The sequence below is a fragment of the Engystomops pustulosus genome, chromosome 9, assembly GCF_040894005.1.
Source record: "Engystomops pustulosus chromosome 9, aEngPut4.maternal, whole genome shotgun sequence".
NCBI classification, from domain to species: domain Eukaryota; kingdom Metazoa; phylum Chordata; class Amphibia; order Anura; family Leptodactylidae; genus Engystomops; species Engystomops pustulosus.
This window is the reverse complement of record NC_092419.1, coordinates 104,113,946-104,132,571: the sequence shown is the minus strand read 5'-3', so window position 1 is coordinate 104,132,571 and position 18,626 is coordinate 104,113,946. Positions and strand designations below refer to the sequence as shown.

Here is an 18,626-nt window from a genome sequence, read left to right as displayed (position 1 = left end):
GCTCTGGGGTCTGTATACAGGAGGCTCTGCTCTGGGGTCTGTATACGGGAGGTTCTGGTCTGGGGTCTGTATACAGGAGGTTCTGGCCTGGGGTCTGTATACAGGAGGTTCTGCTCTGGGGTCTGTATACAGGAGGTTCTGCTCTGGGGTCTGTATACAGGAGGTTCTGCTCTGGGGTCTGTATACAGGAGGTTCTGCTCTGGGGTCTGTATACAGGAGGTTCTGCTCTGGGGTCTGTATACAGGAGGTTCTGCTCTGGGGTCTGTATACAGGAGGTTCTGCTCTGGGGTCTGTATACAGGAGGTTCTGCTCTGGGGTCTGTATACAGGAGGTTCTGCTCTGGGGTCTGTATACAGGAGGTTCTGCTCTGGGGTCTGTATACAGGAGGTTCTGCTCTGGGGTCTGTATACAGGAGGTTCTGCTCTGGGGTCTGTATACAGGAGGTTCTGCTCTGGGGTCTGTATACAGGAGGTTCTGCTCTGGGGTCTGTATACAGGAGGTTCTGGTCTGGGGTCTGTATACAGGAGGTTCTGCTCTGGGGTCTGTATACAGGAGGTTCTGCTCTGGGGTCTGTATACGGGAGGCTCTGGTCTGTATACGGGAAGTTCTGTTCTGGGGTCTGTATACAGGAGGCTCTGGTCTGGGGTCTGTATACAGGAGGCTCTAGTCTGGGGGTCTGTATACAGAAGGTTCTGGTCTGGGGGTCTGTATACAGGAGGTTCTGGTCTGGGGGTCTGTATACAGGAGGTTCTGGTCTGGGGTCTGTATACGGGAGGTTCTGGTCTGGGGTCTGTATACAGGAGGTTCTGGTCTGGGGTCTGTATACAGGAGGTTCTGGCCTGGGGTCTGTATACAGGAGGTTCTGGCCTGGGGTCTGTATACAGGAGGTTCTGGCCTGGGGTCTGTATACAGGAGGTTCTGGTCTGGGGTCTGTATACAGGAGGTTCTGGTCTGGGGTCTGTATACAGGAGGTTCTGGTCTGGGGTCTGTATACAGGAGGTTCTGCTCTGGGGTCTGTATACGGGAGGCTCTGGTCTGTATACGGGAAGTTCTGTTCTGGGGTCTGTATACAGGAGGCTCTGGTCTGGGGTCTGTATACAGGAGGCTCTAGTCTGGGGGTCTGTATACAGAAGGTTCTGGTCTGGGGGTCTGTATACAGGAGGTTCTGGTCTGGGGGTCTGTATACAGGAGGTTCTGGTCTGGGGTCTGTATACAGGAGGTTCTGGTCTGGGGTCTGTATACAGGAGGTTCTGCTCTGGGGTCTGTATACAGAAGGTTCTGGTCCGGGGGTCTGTATACAGGAGGTTCTGGTCCAGGGGCCTGTATACGTGAGGTTCTGGTCCAGGGGTCTGTATACGTGAGGTTCTGGTCCAGGGGTCTGTATACGTGAGGTTCTGGCCCGGGGGTCTGTATACAGAAGGTTCTGGTCTGGGGGTCTGTATACAGAAGGTTCTGGTTTGGGGGTCTGTATACAGAAGGTTCTGGTCTGGGGGTCTGTATACAGGAGGCTCTGGTCTGGGGTCTGTATACAGGAGGTTCTGGTCTGGGGTCTGTATACAGGAGGTTCTGGTCTGGGGTCTGTATACAGGAGGTTCTGGTCTGGGGTCTGTATACAGGAGGCTCTGGTCTGGGGTCTGTATACAGGAGGCTCTGGTCTGGGGTCTGTATACAGGAGGCTCTGGTCTGGGGTCTGTATACAGGAGGTTCTGGTCTGGGGTCTGTATACCGGAGGCTCTGGTCTGGGGTCTGTATACCGGAGGTTCTGGTCTGGGGTCTGTATACAGGAGGCTCTGGTCTGGGGTCTGTATACAGGAGGTTCTGGTCTGGGGTCTGTATACCGGAGGTTCTGGTCTGGGGTCTGTATACAGGAGGCTCTGGTCTGGGGTCTGTATACAGGAGGTTCTGGTCTGGGGTCTGTATACAGAAGGTTCTGGTCTGGGGGTCTGTATACAGGAGGCTCTGGTCTGGGGTCTGTATACAGGAGGTTCTGGTCTGGGGTCTGTATACCGGAGGTTCTGGTCTGGGGTCTGTATACAGGAGGCTCTGGTTTGGGGTCTGTATACAGGAGGTTCTGGTCTGGGGTCTTTATACAGAAGGTTCTGGTCTGGGGTCTGTATACAGGAGGCTCTGGTCTGGGGTCTGTATACCGGAGGTTCTGGTCTGGGGTCTGTATACCGGAGGTTCTGGTCTGGGGTCTGTATACCGGAGGTTCTGGTCTGGGGTCTGTATACCGGAGGTTCTGGTCTGGGGTCTGTATACAGGAGGCTCTGGTCTGGGGTCTGTATACAGGAGGTTCTGGTCTGGGGTCTGTATACAGGAGGCTCTGCTCTGGGGTCTGTATACAAGAGGCTCTGGTCTGGGGTCTGTATACAGGAGGCTCTGGTCTGGGGTCTGTATACAGGAGGTTCTGGTCTGGGGTCTGTATACAGGAGGTTCTGGTCTGGGGTCTGTATACAGGAGGTTCTGGTCTGGGGTCTGTATACAGGAGGTTCTGGTCTGGGGTCTGTATACCGGAGGCTCTGGTCTGGGGTCTGTATACAGGAGGTTCTGCTCTGGGGTCTGTATACAGGAGGTTCTGGTCTGGGGTCTGTATACCGGAGGCTCTGGTCTGGGGTCTGTATACAGGAGGCTCTGGTCTGGGGTCTGTATACAGGAGGCTCTGGTCTGGGGTCTGTATACAGGAGGTTCTGGTCTGGGGTCTGTATACAGGAGGTTCTGGTCTGGGGTCTGTATACAGGAGGTTCTGGTCTGGGGTCTGTATACAGGAGGCTCTGGTCTGGGGTCTGTATACAGGAGGCTCTGGTCTGGGGTCTGTATACAGGAGGTTCTGGTCTGGGGTCTGTATACCGGAGGCTCTGGTCTGGGGTCTGTATACCGGAGGTTCTGGTCTGGGGTCTGTATACAGGAGGCTCTGGTCTGGGGTCTGTATACCGGAGGTTCTGGTCTGGGGTCTGTATACCAGAGGCTCTGGTCTGGGGTCTGTATACCGGAGGTTCTGGTCTGGGGTCTGTATACAGGAGGCTCTGGTCTGGGGTCTGTATACAGGAGGTTCTGGTCTGGGGTCTGTATACCGGAGGTTCTGGTCTGGGGTCTGTATACAGGAGGCTCTGGTCTGGGGTCTGTATACAGGAGGTTCTGGTCTGGGGTCTGTATACAGAAGGTTCTGGTCTGGGGGTCTGTATACAGGAGGCTCTGGTCTGGGGTCTGTATACAGGAGGTTCTGGTCTGGGGTCTGTATACCGGAGGTTCTGGTCTGGGGTCTGTATACAGGAGGCTCTGGTCTGGGGTCTGTATACAGGAGGTTCTGGTCTGGGGTCTGTATACAGAAGGTTCTGGTCTGGGGTCTGTATACAGGAGGCTCTGGTCTGGGGTCTGTATACCGGAGGTTCTGGTCTGGGGTCTGTATACCGGAGGTTCTGGTCTGGGGTCTGTATACCGGAGGTTCTGGTCTGGGGTCTGTATACAGGAGGCTCTGGTCTGGGGTCTGTATACAGGAGGTTCTGGTCTGGGGTCTGTATACAGGAGGCTCTGCTCTGGGGTCTGTATACAAGAGGCTCTGGTCTGGGGTCTGTATACAGGAGGCTCTGGTCTGGGGTCTGTATACAGGAGGTTCTGGTCTGGGGTCTGTATACAGGAGGTTCTGGTCTGGGGTCTGTATACAGGAGGTTCTGGTCTGGGGTCTGTATACAGGAGGTTCTGGTCTGGGGTCTGTATACCGGAGGCTCTGGTCTGGGGTCTGTATACAGGAGGTTCTGCTCTGGGGTCTGTATACAGGAGGTTCTGGTCTGGGGTCTGTATACCGGAGGCTCTGGTCTGGGGTCTGTATACAGGAGGCTCTGGTCTGGGGTCTGTATACAGGAGGTTCTGGTCTGGGGTCTGTATACAGGAGGTTCTGGTCTGGGGTCTGTATACAGGAGGTTCTGGTCTGGGGTCTGTATACAGGAGGTTCTGGTCTGGGGTCTGTATACCGGAGGCTCTGGTCTGGGGTCTGTATACTGTGGGAAGGACACATCCACACCTCAGGATATCCCCCTAGGCATGTGGTCCCCTTCTTGGGGTGTGGGTTCTGGATGGGATAGAGGGGGTTTATACGGATCTCGTCACTTACTTGTTCCACTTTGATGTCAAACTCTCCGCTGATTTTCTTCCCTTTAAATATTTTCACCCTGAAATATAAAGGAAATATTCAATGAGAAATAGCACGAAGATCAGAAAAGCCTCTCCCGCGCTCTAGTCACTGCAAGAGCAGCACCCAAAACTGTCCACGGGACGTGTGAACATCACTCAGCAGCGCCCCAGGTCTGGAGGGATGACCCGGCTGACCTCAGACCAGAGGACCCCTCTCCACCTATAGAGGACCCCTCTCCCTCCAGCCCCATACGTTACACTGCGTCCTGCACATCTATAGAGGAGACAGAGGGATGGAGAAGCCAGTAATCATCTCTCAGATAAAGATAAATGTGATGTCACTGGGGGGAGACGTTCACCGAATTATGAAGCGATGAAGGAGATGATCAGACTGCGGGATCAGCAGACGCTTAAGACCCAGCGGCCGAAAGGTCCTGAACAGGTCCACTGGGACCAGCAAAGACACCGAGTCTCATCCGCCACAGCACCAGGTCCAGATCGTATGGAGCATCTGGCCGCACCCCGCTCCATCCTACACGGGGTCACCCCGACATCCTTCCTCCTCCACATCCAGACAGATTGGGGCTCATTTACTAAGGGTCCGAATCGCACACTCACATGCACCGGGAAGAAGAAGGTGAACTCCGGCGGACCTCAGCAGGGGAAGCGACACATGCAGAAAATCGGACGCACGATCTTAGTGACTTCTGGCAGCCCCGAATCAGTGTCGGACAACGCACCGCGGGATCGCGACAGGAACGGGTAAGTAAATGAGCCCCATTTTCTTTCATAAATTCCATGTACTCAGGGAAAAGGCAGATGTTGGATAGAAGCAGAGAACAGGAGTGAATCACTGCGGGTGCACTAAACGCGCCCCTGCTCTGCTGCAGGGCGACATTCAATATCTGCCGGTTGGAGGTGGGAAAGCTGGGTGATCTGCTGCTATTGAGGAGCATCCAGCTGGAGGTCCTACATAACTATCTGCTGCAGACTTCTCACATTTATTAAGGTGTTTGCACCAGTTTTCTGTCTGACTTTGCACTAAGACGGAACAAACTTCTGCAGGTGGTGTGTTTATAAAGTGTCTGCGCCAAGATACCAGCAAGTTATTGGCGATAATCTGCCACCTGCTGATAATTTCTTTAATAATCTCACGAACCCGATGTAACTGGCAGTAACTCTCTAGTTTTCACTGACATTGCCTCCGGCAGCAGGTTGTCCGGATGAAGGGGGGGCCCTATCAGACATAGCAAGAGGCTTTGGTCGTTCCAAGTCTGTGATTTCTAGAATATCGCATCTTTACAACAACACAGATTTATTCAAGTCCCCCAAGAAGGCTGCTCGCCCCCAAAAAGCAAATGCAAGAGAGGACAGGATAATGCAGAGAATCTCCATGGGGAATCATTTCATTACAGCATCTAGAACTGCTGAACAGGGTAAGTATCTCAAAAGGCTACACTCACCTCTGCTGAGGAGCAGGTTGTGTGGACAAAGGAGAAGTGTCCACAGTTCATTTTAATGAGGATAATATTGATGGGATTATTTGGATTTCAACATTATGTTTATTGGCAAATTGGGGAAAGACTGAACCTAAAGTGTGTAAAGAAGTCAGTGAAAGGAGGTGGAGGAAGTGTCCTGGTTTGGGGAATGTTTTCTGCAGCAGGAGTTGGACATATCACACAGCTATATGGCCGAGTGAATGAAAGTGTGTATCAGAACCTTCTTCAACAACACAGTCCTGATGTAAACCCCCAAAAAACCCTGGAAAATCCTTGGAGACAAAGTTCTGGCCAAGACTGGAAGAAGAGTGGAGCAGATCCCAGCAGAGAGGCTAGTGAGTCCCTGAGGTCCTGTGCTCTCCCTACTCATTGGTGACTGCTGGGACCTAAAGAAAATGCCATTACAGGCGGTCCCCTACTTAAGAACACTCGACTTACATACGACCCCTAGTTACAAACGGACCTCTGGATATTGGTAATTTATTGTACTTTAGTCCTAGGCTACAATGATCAGCTGTAACAGTTATCACAGGCGTCTGTAATTGAACTTTATTGTAAATTCCGGTTCTTATGACAACCCAACATTTTTAAAATCCAATTGTCACAGAGACCAAAAAAGTTCTGTCTGGGATTACAATAATAAAATATACAGTTCCGACTTACATACAAATTCAACTTAAGAACAATCCTACAGACCCTATCTTGTACGTAACCCGGGGACTGCCTGTATAATCTTTCTCTGTGCTCCAGTCTTTGCTGTTTTCTAATCGTTATCACATTTTTTTTTTGCAAAATAAAGGTTTTTATGCGGATATATTTTGGTCTGTTCCTGTAACACTCCGTGTTGTGGGGGGTGTCCGGGCCATAACATGATATCCATCACTACAACCCCTTACGGATGCTTTTTGTAGTGTGCGGACACATGTCAAGGATCTAGCGGTGGCAGATGTATATTCGGAGCCTGTAGCCCCCCGCATGACTGCAGCCTTGCTCTGATTGGCTGCCGAGCTCCTTCCCCGAGGCTCCTCCATCCCCTCCGCTCTGGGGATCTGCAGCCTTTAAGCCTATTTATCCGTGCGCCTTATCTTCCTTCGGCTCCTCGCACAATGTGAATCACTGCCCGGTCTTTTATCTGTGCCGCACATATTTCGGGAGTGAGGGGGCGAGGCTGTGAAATTACTTAGCACTTTTTTTTTTCCTTGGATGCAGCGGGAGACAGAAATCAGAGCGGCTGGTGATGGGGGGAGTGGGGGGCAGCGTGATACCGACACCTCCGATACCTCTGCCTATCCAGCATCACCTGACCGCCCCTACCTGTGCCCAAGGGGGGCGCCAGATATCATACACTCTATATCCCCCACCTTATAGGGTCCCCTATGGATATAGGATACTGTGATCCTGGTGGATTGATGCCATAACATTGAGGATGTGAGTGACATCACTGCTCGGGAGCGATGACATCACATGTCCTAGTATCAGGCAGATTACATTCAGAGCTGAGATGTGCGGCTAATCTTGAAGAATCCTCGTCCTGCAGATGCGATCGCCACGGCAGCAGCATCAGCAGCAGCAGCAGCATCCCCCTCCTCCCCCTGAGCGCTAATAGGGTGCAATTTACCAGAGGATGAAACCAATAGGGCGGTATTATCCCAGCTCTGCTCCGGGGAGCGCCATGACCAGGTATAAGCGACGTGTCCGCCCGCTACCATGAGTGATGGCCACAGGGGCCCCGGCCGCAGCTTTATGGCCCCGGCTATTATAATGCTTATGGAGGTTATAATCTGCAGAGCGGCTGCAGGGGGAGGACCGGAGGGCGGCCGAGCGGAAAAACTGCCGTATAAATAAATTACATCCTTATATAACGAGGAAAGAGGGAAGACATCCCTGTCCTTCACCTACAGACACAGACACTTACTGTACATTGCTGCATAGGACACAACAGGAATGATGGGAGCCAGGGCTAGTGGCATCTATCTCCTATCCATCTATCTCATATCTATCTATCTATCTATCTCATATCTATCTCCTATCCATCTATCTATCTCCTATCTATCTATCTATCTATCTATCTCTCGTATCCATCTCATATCTATCTCCTATCTATCTCCTATCCATCTATCTATCTATCTATCTATCTATCTGTCTGTCTATCTATCTCCCATCTATCTATCTATCTATCTATCTATCTATCCATCTCCTATCTATCTCCCATCTATCTATCTATCTATCTATCTATCTGTCTATCTATCTCCCATCTATCTATCTATCTATCTATCTATCTATCTCCTATCTATCTCATATCTATCTCATATCCATCTATCTATCTATCTATCTATCTATCTATCTATCTTCTATCTATCTATCTATCTAAAAAAAAGAAGGAGAGTCTGAAGCAGCACAGGCAGGCGAGGGTGCAACAGCCGTAGGACCCTTGGCTGGGGTCCGTCAAGATATTTGTAGGAAAGAGGCAGCACTCCAAAGTACGTGGAAAAGGGTGAAGCTTTTATTCCATGTGCAACGTTTCGGCGTTGTGGCACGCCTTTTTCATGCTTGAAAAAGGCGTGCCACAACGCCGAAACGTTGCACATGGAATAAAAGCTTCACCCTTTTCCATGTACTTTGGAGTGCTGCCTCTTTCCTACAAATATCTATCTATCTATCTCCTATCTATCTATCTATCTATCTCATATCTATCTATCTATCTATCTCATATCTATCTATCTATCTATCTATCTATCTCATATCTATCTATCTATCTATCTCATATCTATCTATCTATCTCATATCTATCTCTCCATCTCATATCTATCTATCCTATCTATCTATCTCATAGCTATCTATCTATCTATCTATCTATCTATCTCATATCTATCTATCTATCTATCTATCTCATATCTATCCATCTATCTCATATCTTTCTATCTTTTCTCTCTCCTGCAGACGCCTGTACATCAGAACATAAGGTTGGATGTGGAGCGGAGGTTACAATAGGAATATTGATCTAGCGGCCGCCCCCACAGCTACAAGGCCAATTATCATAAGTAACCGCTCTACAGAGTCAGTGTAATCTATACTGTAATATAGAAGGAGCCAGAGACCCTGAGGAATATACCAGACCCTACACACAGCCAGCATCCACCTCGTAGCATCACTCTGATATCAGAGAACGTCCCCTCCCTCATCATCCTCAGACCCCCAACCGTATATTCCATATATCACACTGACTGCTGTATCATCCCATTCTCAAGTGGTGATCTCTATTCTTACACATAGGGGGCAGTATTATAGTGGTTATATTCCTATACATAGGGGGCAGTATTATAGTAGTTATATTCCTGTACATAGGGGGCAGTATTATAGTGGTTATATTCCTATACATAGGGGGCAGTATTATAGTAGTTATATTCCTGTACATAGGGGGCAGTATTATAGTAGTTATATTCTTGTACATAGGGGGCAGTATTATAGTAGTTATATTCCTGTACATAGGGGGCAGTATTATAGTAGTTATATTCCTGTACATAGGGGGCAGTATTATAGTAGTTATTTTCCTGTACATAGGGGGCAGTATTATAGTGGTTATATTCCTATACATAGGGGGCAGTATTATAGTAGTTATATTCCTGTACATAGGGGGCAGTATTATAGTAGTTATATCCCTGTACATAGGGGGCAGTATTATAGTAGTTATATTCTTGTACATAGGGGGCAGTATTATAGTAGTTATATTCTTGTACATAGGGGGCAGTATTATAGTAGTTGTATTCCTGTACATAGGGGGCAGTATTATAGTAGTTGTATTCCTGTACATAGGGGGCAGTATTATAGTAGTTATATTCTTGTACATAGGGGGCAGCATTATAGTAGTTATATTCTTGTACATAGGGGACAGTATTATAGTAGGTATATTCTTGTACATAAGGGGCAGTATTATAGTAGTTATATTCTTGTACATAGGGGGCAGTATTATAGTAGTTATACTCTTGTACATAGGGGGCAGTATTATAGTAGTTATATTCTTGTACATAGGGGGCAGTATTATAGTAGTTATATTCCTGTACATAGAGGGCAGTATTATAGTAGTTATATTCTTGTACATAGGGGGCAGTATTATAGTAGTTATATTCTTGTACATAGGGGACAGTATTATAGTAGTTATATTCTTGTACATAGAGGGCAGTATTATAGTAGTTATATTCCTGTACATAGGGGGCAGTATTATAGTAGTTATATTCCTGTACATAGGGGACAGAATTTTAGTAGTTATATTCTTGTACACAGGGGGCAGTGTTATAGTAGTTATATTGTTGTACATAGGGGGCAGTATTATAGTAGTTATATTCTTGTACATAGGGGACAGTATTATAGTAGTTATATTCTTGTACATAGAGGGCAGTATTATAGTAGTTATATTCCTGTACATAGGGGGCAGTGTTATAGTAGTTATATTCTTGTACATAGGGGGCAGAATTTTAGTAGTTATATTCTTGTACATAGGGGGCAGTGTTTTAGTAGTTATATTCTTGTACATAGGGGACAGTAATATAGTAGTTATATTCCTGTACATAGGGGGCAGTATTATAGTAGTTATATTCCTGTACATAGGAGGCAGTATTATAGTAGTTATATTCTTGTACATAGGGGACAGTATTATAGTAGTTATATTCTTGTACATAGGGGGCAGTATTATAGTAGTTATATTCTTGTACATAGGGGGCAGTATTATAGTAGTTATATTCCTGTACATAGGGGGCAGTATTATAGTAGTTATATTCTTGTACATAGGGGGCGGTATTATAGTAGTTATATTCCTGTACATAGGGGGCGGTATTATAGTAGTTATATTCTTGTACATAGGGGGCAGTATTATAGTAGTTATATTCCTGTACATAGGGGGCAGTATTATAGTAGTTATATTCTTGTACATAGGGGGCAGTATTATAGTAGTTATATTCTTGTACATAGGAGGCAGTATTATAGTAGTTATAGTCTTGTACATAGGGGGCAGTATTATAGTAGTTATATTATTGTACATAGGAGGCAGTATTATAGTAGTTATAGTCTTGTACATAGGGGGCAGTATTATAGTAGTTATATTCTTGTACATAGGGGGCAGTATTATAGTAGTTATATTCTTGTACATAGGGGGCAGTATTATAGTAGTTATAGTCTTGTACATAGGGGGTAGTATTATAGTAGTTATATTCTTGTACATAGGGGACAGTATTATAGTAGTTATATTCCTGTACATAGGGGGCAGTATTATAGTAGTTATATTCTTGTACATAGGGCGCAGTATTATAGTAGTTATATTCTTGTACATAGGGGGCAGTATTATAGTAGTTATATTCTTGTACATAGGGGCAGTATTATAGTAGTTATAGTCTTGTACATAGGGGGCAGTATTATAGTAGTTATATTCTTGTACATAGGGGGCAGTATTATAGTAGTTATATTCTTGTACATAGGGCAGTATTATAGTAGTTATATTCTTGTACATAGGGGGTAGTATCATACTAGTTATATTCCTGTACATAGGGGGTAGTATTATAGTAGTTATATTCTTGTACATAGAGGGCAGTATTATAGTAGTTATATTCTTGTACATGGGGGCATTATTATAGAAGTTATATTCTTGTACATAGGGGGCAGTATTATAGTAGTTATATTCTTGTACATAGGGGGCAGTATTATAGTAGTTATATTCCTGTACATAGGGGGCAGTATTATAGTAGTTATATTCTTGTACATAGGGGGCAGTATTATAGTAGTTATATTCTTGTACATAGGGGGCAGTATTATAGTAGTTATATTCCTGTACATAGGGGGCAGTATTATAGTAGTTATATTCTTGTACATAGGAGGCAGTATTATAGTAGTTATATTCTTGTACAAAGGGGCAGTATTATAGTAATTATATTCTTGTACAAAGGGGCAGTATTATAGTAGTTATATTCTTGTACATAGGGGGCAGTATTATAGTAGTTATATTCTTGTACATAGGGGGCGGTATTATAGTAGTTATATTCTTGTACATAGGGGGCAGTATTATAGTAGTTATATTCCTGTACATAGGGGGCAGTATTATAGTAGTTATATTCCTGTACATAGGAGGCAGTATTATACTAGTTATATTCCTGTACATAGGGGGCAGTATTATAGTAGTTATATTCTTGTACATAGGGGGCAGTATTATAATAGTTATATTCTTGTATATAGGGGGCAGTTTTATGGTAGTTTTGGTTGCACAGTGGATATTTCCTGGACCCTCCAGTTAGTCTGTAATAATTACTACCCCATTGTTCCTCCTCTGTGCCCCTGACCCTGGGGACCATCCTTCATCTTTAATCATTGCTCTGCACTTTCTGTCCCTCCTTCATCCTATCACATGTCTGTATTATGTAATGGAGAACCTCTGTATCTGACCCTTTAGCCATCTCCATCCCCAAGTGTCAGGGGTACATGTGACATCCCCAATAATACACCCCTGTACAGCGCTTCACCCATGCACACCACTGAATGGAGCAGCCATGTACACCCAGGACCATTCCTCTAGTTAAGTATAACATAGTCACCCCTTCATCTCAATGTAAACACAGACGAAACTAGTTTGCCACAATCTGCCACTAGTGATCCCTGGGGAATGGGGTCTTGATGCCAGCTGCCCCCCTTATTATAGACTAAAGCGATGACAATCTGGGGAACATCTATGGGTGTAGGAGGAGGCCTGAGGCCATGCATCATCCCACACCTCCATCATTAGAACATCCCCCCCATATCTGCGCCCACCCGCACCGGGCACACAGGCTGTGGAGACCACTAGACCCCCGCACTGAGAACCTGCTTGCCACAATTAGTGCCTGCACATCACTGAGTGAATTAGCAGGGGCCATCTGCTTCCCCTCAGCGGGAATTAGCTAAACGGATCCGAACTCCACTTCATGCCGGCGCCTCAACACATGCCGGGGAGGATGGGGGTGATAGTCTGTGCTCCGAAATCAGGACTACTGTACGGCTTCAGTAAATGGGTACAACATGGTGGCCACCAGACCACATCCCCTACCGTAGCAGTATCCACAGCCCGCACCGGCCACGTCGGGAGGACGAGAGTCACATGTCATGCAGAATTACCAGATGCCAGGCGGGCACCGTCCAGGTACATCATCATTATAAGCCTTACTAACATCATAATACTAGATAGGGGACAGTGATCACAGGACGCCCACTATCTGAGGGGTGCCCGTACCCATCAACACCCTCAAACACAACCACATGAGCCTGAGATCAGTCATCTCCACGCCCATAGTCCTCATCTTAGCACCAATCACACTTACCCCTTACATTCACCACAACATATGCTAACCCGTCACCGTTATGTAGCGTTGGCCGTTCCCCTAGTGTCCTCTATACCCTGCCCTTCCCCTAGTCTCCTCTATACCCTGCCCTTCTCCTAGTCTCCCCTATACCCTGCCCTTCTCCTAGTCTCCTCTATACCCTGCCCTTCCCCTAGTCTCCTCTATACCCTGCCCTTCTCCTAGTCTCCCCTATACCCTGCCCTTCTCCTAGTCTCCGCTATACCCTGCCCTTCCCCTAATGTCCTCTATACCCTGCCCTTCCCCTAGTCTCCTCTATACCCTGCCCTTCTCCTAGTCTCCCCTATACCCTGCCCTTCTCCTAGTCTCCCCTATACCCTGCCCTTCTCCTAGTCTCCTCTATACCCTGCCCTTCCCCTAGTCTCCTCTATACCCTGCCCTTCTCCTAGTCTCCCCTATACCCTGCCCTTCTCCTAGTCTCCGCTATACCCTGCCCTTCCCCTAGTGTCCTCTATACCCTGCCCTTCCCCTAGTCTCCTCTATACCCTGCCCTTCTCCTAGTCTCCCCTATACCCTGCCCTTCTCCTAGTCTCCCCTATACCCTGCCCTTCCCCTAGTCTCCTCTATACCCTGCCCTTCTCCTAGTCTCCCCTATACCCTGCCCTTCTCCTAGTCTCCGCTATACCCTGCCCTTCTCCTAGTCTCCTCTATACCCTGCCCTTCTCCTAGTCTCCTCTATACCCTGCCCTTCTCCTAGTCTCCTCTATACCCTGCCCTTCCCCTAGTCTCCTCTATACCCTGCCCTTCTCCTAGTCTCCCCTATACCCTGCCCTTCTCCTAGTCTCCTCTATACCCTGCCCTTCTCCTAGTCTCCTCTATACCCTGCCCTTCTCCTAGTCTCCTCTATACCCTGCCCTTCTCCTAGTCTCCTCTATACCCTGCCCTTCTCCTAGTCTCCTCTATACCCTGCCCTTCTCCTAGTCTCCTCTATACCCTGCCCTTCTCCTAGTCTCCTCTATACCCTGCCCTTCTCCTAGTCTCCCCTATACCCTGCCCTTCTCCTAGTCTCCCCTATACCCTGCCCTTCTCCTAGTCTCCTCTATACCCTGCCCTTCTCCTAGTCTCCTCTATTCCCTGCCCTTCTCCTAGTCTCATCTATACCCTGCCCTTCTCCTAGTCTCCCCTATACCCTGCCCTTCTCCTAGTCTCCCCTATACCCTGCCCTTCTCCTAGTCTCCTCTATACCCTGCCCTTCCCCTAGTCTCCTCTATACCCTGCCCTTCTCCTAGTCTCCTCTATACCCTGCCCTTCTCCTAGTCTCCTCTATACCCTGCCCTTCTCCTAGTCTCCTCTATACCCTGCCCTTCTCCTAGTCTCCTCTATACCCTGCCCTTCTCCTAGTCTCCTCTATACCCTGCCCTTCCCCTAGTCTCCTCTATACCCTGCCCTTCTCCTAGTCTCCCCTATACCCTGCCCTTCTCCTAGTCTCCTCTATACCCTGCCCTTCCCCTAGTCTCCTCTATACCCTGCCCTTCTCCTAGTCTCCCCTATACCCTGCCCTTCTCCTAGTCTCCGCTATACCCTGCCCTTCTCCTAGTCTCCTCTATACCCTGCCCTTCTCCTAGTCTCCTCTATACCCTGCCCTTCTCCTAGTCTCCTCTATACCCTGCCCTTCCCCTAGTCTCCTCTATACCCTGCCCTTCTCCTAGTCTCCCCTATACCCTGCCCTTCTCCTAGTCTCCTCTATACCCTGCCCTTCTCCTAGTCTCCTCTATACCCTGCCCTTCTCCTAGTCTCCTCTATACCCTGCCCTTCTCCTAGTCTCCTCTATACCCTGCCCTTCTCCTAGTCTCCTCTATACCCTGCCCTTCCCCTAGTCTCCTCTATACCCTGCCCTTCTCCTAGTCTCCCCTATACCCTGCCCTTCCCCTAGTCTCCCCTATACCCTGCCCTTCCCCTAGTCTCCTCTATACCCTGCCCTTCTCCTAGTCTCCCCTATACCCTGCCCTTCTCCTAGTCTCCGCTATACCCTGCCCTTCTCCTAGTCTCCCCTATACCCTGCCCTTCTCCTAGTCTCCTCTATACCCTGCCCTTCTCCTAGTCTCCTCTATTCCCTGCCCTTCTCCTAGTCTCCTCTATACCCTGCCCTTCTCCTAGTCTCCTCTATTCCCTGCCCTTCTCCTAGTCTCCTCTATTCCCTGCCCTTCTCCTAGTCTCCTCTATACCCTGCCCTTCTCCTAGTCTCCTCTATACCCTGCCCTTCTCCTAGTCTCCCCTATACCCTGCCCTTCTCCTAGTCTCCCCTATACCCTGCCCTTCTCCTAGTCTCCTCTATACCCTGCCCTTCTCCTAGTCTCCTCTATTCCCTGCCCTTCTCCTAGTCTCATCTATACCCTGCCCTTCTCCTAGTCTCCCCTATACCCTGCCCTTCTCCTAGTCTCCCCTATACCCTGCCCTTCTCCTAGTCTCCCCTATACCCTGCCCTTCTCCTAGTCTCCCCTATACCCTGCCCTTCTCCTAGTCTCCCCTATACCCTGCCCTTCTCCTAGTCTCCCCTATACCCTGCCCTTCTCCTAGTCTCCCCTATACCCTTCCCTTCTCCTAGTCTCCTCTATACCCTGCCCTTCTCCTAGTCTCCCCTATACCCTGCCCTTCTCCTAGTCTCCCCTATACCCTGCCCTTCTCCTAGTCTCCTCTATACCCTGCCCTTCTCCTAGTCTCCCCTATACCCTGCCCTTCTCCTAGTCTCCTCTATACCCTGCCCTTCTCCTAGTCTCCTCTATACCCTGCCCTTCTCCTAGTCTCCCCTATACCCTGCCCTTCTCCTAGTCTCCTCTATACCCTGCCCTTCTCCTAGTCTCCCCTATACCCTGCCCTTCTCCTAGTCTCCCCTATACCCTGCCCTTCTCCTAGTCTCCTCTATACCCTGCCCTTCTCCTAGTCTCCTCTATACCCTGCCCTTCTCCTAGTCTCCTCTATACCCTGCCCTTATCCTATATACATATAATTATACATATAATTTCCCCTTTTATAATCCTATCTCTATCTGTATCTAACTACTAACTTTTCTCCACCTAACCCACATGTACCCACCTACTTCTCACCCTTCTCCACCTGTAGCCACCTACCTATCTCCAGCTGTATCCACCTACCCCCAAGGTATCTGCACCTGTACCCACCTACTTATTACCTTTTGTATCTGTACTCACCTGCCTATCTCCACCTGTACCCCCTGTCCTTGCTAATCCCATTCTTCTGTCTTTCACGGTGTCCCAGGTCTCCCACTCTGTGCCCCGTGCCCCCTCACTCACAAGTCAGTGTCCCATCTTTCCCCGGTATCCCCCCTCTCACCCATCGGTATAACCCTCCTCTCCTTGGTGTGCCTTCTCCACCCCCGTTGTCCTCCTCTCACCAATCAATGTCCCCCTCCTTGCCGGATGTCGCCCCTCTCACCAGTCGGTGCCCCCCTTTTTCACCAGTTGTCGCCCCATGGTGTCCCCCTCTCACCAGTCGGTGTCCCCCCTGTTTCCCCCGTGCCCACCTCTCTTACCTGTCGGTGTCCCCCCCTCATACCATTTGGTGCCCCCCTCTTACCAGTCATTATCCCCCGCCTGCGTCCCCCTCTCTCTTACCAGTCGGTGTCCCCCTCTCTCACCAGTCGTTACCCCTCCTGTCCCCCCTCCTCTCTCTTACCAGTTGGTGTCCCCCCTGTGTCCCCCTCACCAGTCATTACCCCCCGTGCCCCCCCCCACTGTGTCCCCCCCTCACCAGTCGGTGTCCCCCTTGTTTCCCCCCTGTGTCCCCCCTCACCAGTCGGTGTCCCCCTTGTTTCCCCCCTGTGTCCCCCCTCACCAGTCGGTGCCCCCCCCTGGGTCCACCCTTCTCTCTTACCAGTCGGTGTCCCCCTTGTTTCCCCCCTGTGTCCCCCCTCACCAGTCGGTGCCCCCCCCTGGGTCCCCCCTTCTCTCTTACCAGTCGGTGTGGGGCTCGTCCACCACCAGCAGGATCTTGTTGGCCCTGGCCGCGGCCCCGGACACCCCCCCGGCGGCGGTGGACACCTGCTCGCTGAGCGCGGCCGTGGTCTGTTTCACCGCATTGGAGAGAGACGAGAAGAAGCCGCCGCCGCTGGCCGCGCTGGGCTCCGGGGACACGGCGGGCGGCACCGGGGAGGCTGCGGGCGGCGGGGCGGGCGGCTCGGGCCGCTGCAGGTCGCTCATGTAGCCGTTGGGCAGGTTGGCCATGAAGTTACTGTCCGACAGGCGGCGCCGCAGGTAATTCATCATGTGCTCCGGGCTCCGGGCTTGGGCTGAGCGCTGTGTCCGGTGACCGGGGTCACGCCTGGGGAGGCTGATGCTCTCTGACGGATCCGCTACTGAGAACCGCACCGTGTGACCGGGGACCTGCCAGCCGCTCCCGCCGCTCCGCTGCCGCTACTGCTCTTCAATGTGTCTCCTCCGCGACCGAGCGTGATGAGCATCTTCTTCCCTGCCCCCCGTCACTTGGTCTGTCCATCAGGCTCCCCTCTGTGTCACCGTGGAATCGTCCTCTCCTGTGATGCTCCGCAAGGAGTGAGGATGAACCAAGAGAGGAAAAGGGGCGGCGGGGCGGGGACGGTGAATCACCTGCATCCCTCCCCCTATGATGTGGGGAAATGGTGCAGTCCGGTACCCAGAGGAAGAAGCAGAACGAGAGTGATGGAGGGACCGGAGCAGGTCACAGCGCAGGCAGAGGGGGGACACAGGAGGGGAACCGGGCACAGGAGCAGAACCAGGACACAGGAGGAGAACCAGGACACAGGAGCAGGTCACAGCGCAGGCAGAGGGGGGACACAGGAGGGGAACCGGGCACAGGAGCAGAACCAGGACACAGGAGGAGAACCAGGACACAGGGACCGGGACACAGGAGCAGGTCACAGCGCAGGCAGAGGGGGGACACAGGAGGGGAACCGGGCACAGGAGCAGAACCAGGACACAGGAGGAGAACCAGGACACAGGGACCGGGACACAGGAGCAGGTCACAGCGCAGGCAGAGGGGGGACACAGGAGGGGAACCGGGCACAGGAGCAGAACCAGGACACAGGAGGAGAACCAGGACACAGGGACCGGGACACAGAAGCAGGTCACAGCGCAGGCAGAGGGGGGACACAGGAGGGGAACCGGGCACAGGAGGAGAACCAGGACACAGGAGGAGAACTAAGACAGAGGGACTGGGACACAGGAGCAGGTCACAGCGCAGGCAGAGGGGGGACACAGGAGGGGAACCGGGCACAGGAGGAGAACCAGGACACAGGAGGAGAACCAGGACACAGGAGGAGAACCAGGACACAGGAGGAGAACCAGGACACAGGAGCAGAACCAGGACACAGGAGGAGAACCAGGACACAGGGACCGGGACACAGGAGCAGGTCACAGCGCAGGCAGAGGGGGGACACAGGAGCAGAACCAGGGCACAGGAGCAGAACCAGGACACAGGAGGAGAACCAGGACACAGGAGGAGAACCAGGACACAGGAGGAGAACCGGGCACAGGAGCAGAACCAGGACACAGGAGGAGAACCAGGACACAGGGACCGGGACACAGGAGCAGGTCACAGCGCAGGCAGAGGGGGGACACAGGAGCAAAACCAGGGCACAGGAGCAGAACCAGGGCACAGGAGCAGAACCAGGACACAGGAGGAGAACCAGGAC

General features: G+C 50.4%; 1 protein-coding gene across 4 annotated transcripts in view; it reads right to left on the bottom strand.

Annotated features, from left to right (window-relative positions):
• The window catches only part of SYN1 (synapsin I), a 76,718-nt gene extending 59,194 nt beyond the window's left edge, over positions 1–17,524 (bottom strand). For all 4 annotated transcript variants that reach the window (XM_072125123.1, XM_072125120.1, XM_072125121.1 and 1 more), the window contains exons 1-2: positions 16,913–17,524; positions 4,109–4,166 (exon numbers count right to left, since the gene is read on the bottom strand). In XM_072125123.1, coding sequence (XP_071981224.1) covers positions 4,109–4,166; positions 16,913–17,223 — 369 coding nt within the window. In that variant the 5' untranslated portion in view covers positions 17,224–17,524. The remainder of the gene's footprint in view (positions 1–4,108; positions 4,167–16,912) is intronic.
• Positions 17,525–18,626: the final 1,102 nt, after the last annotated feature.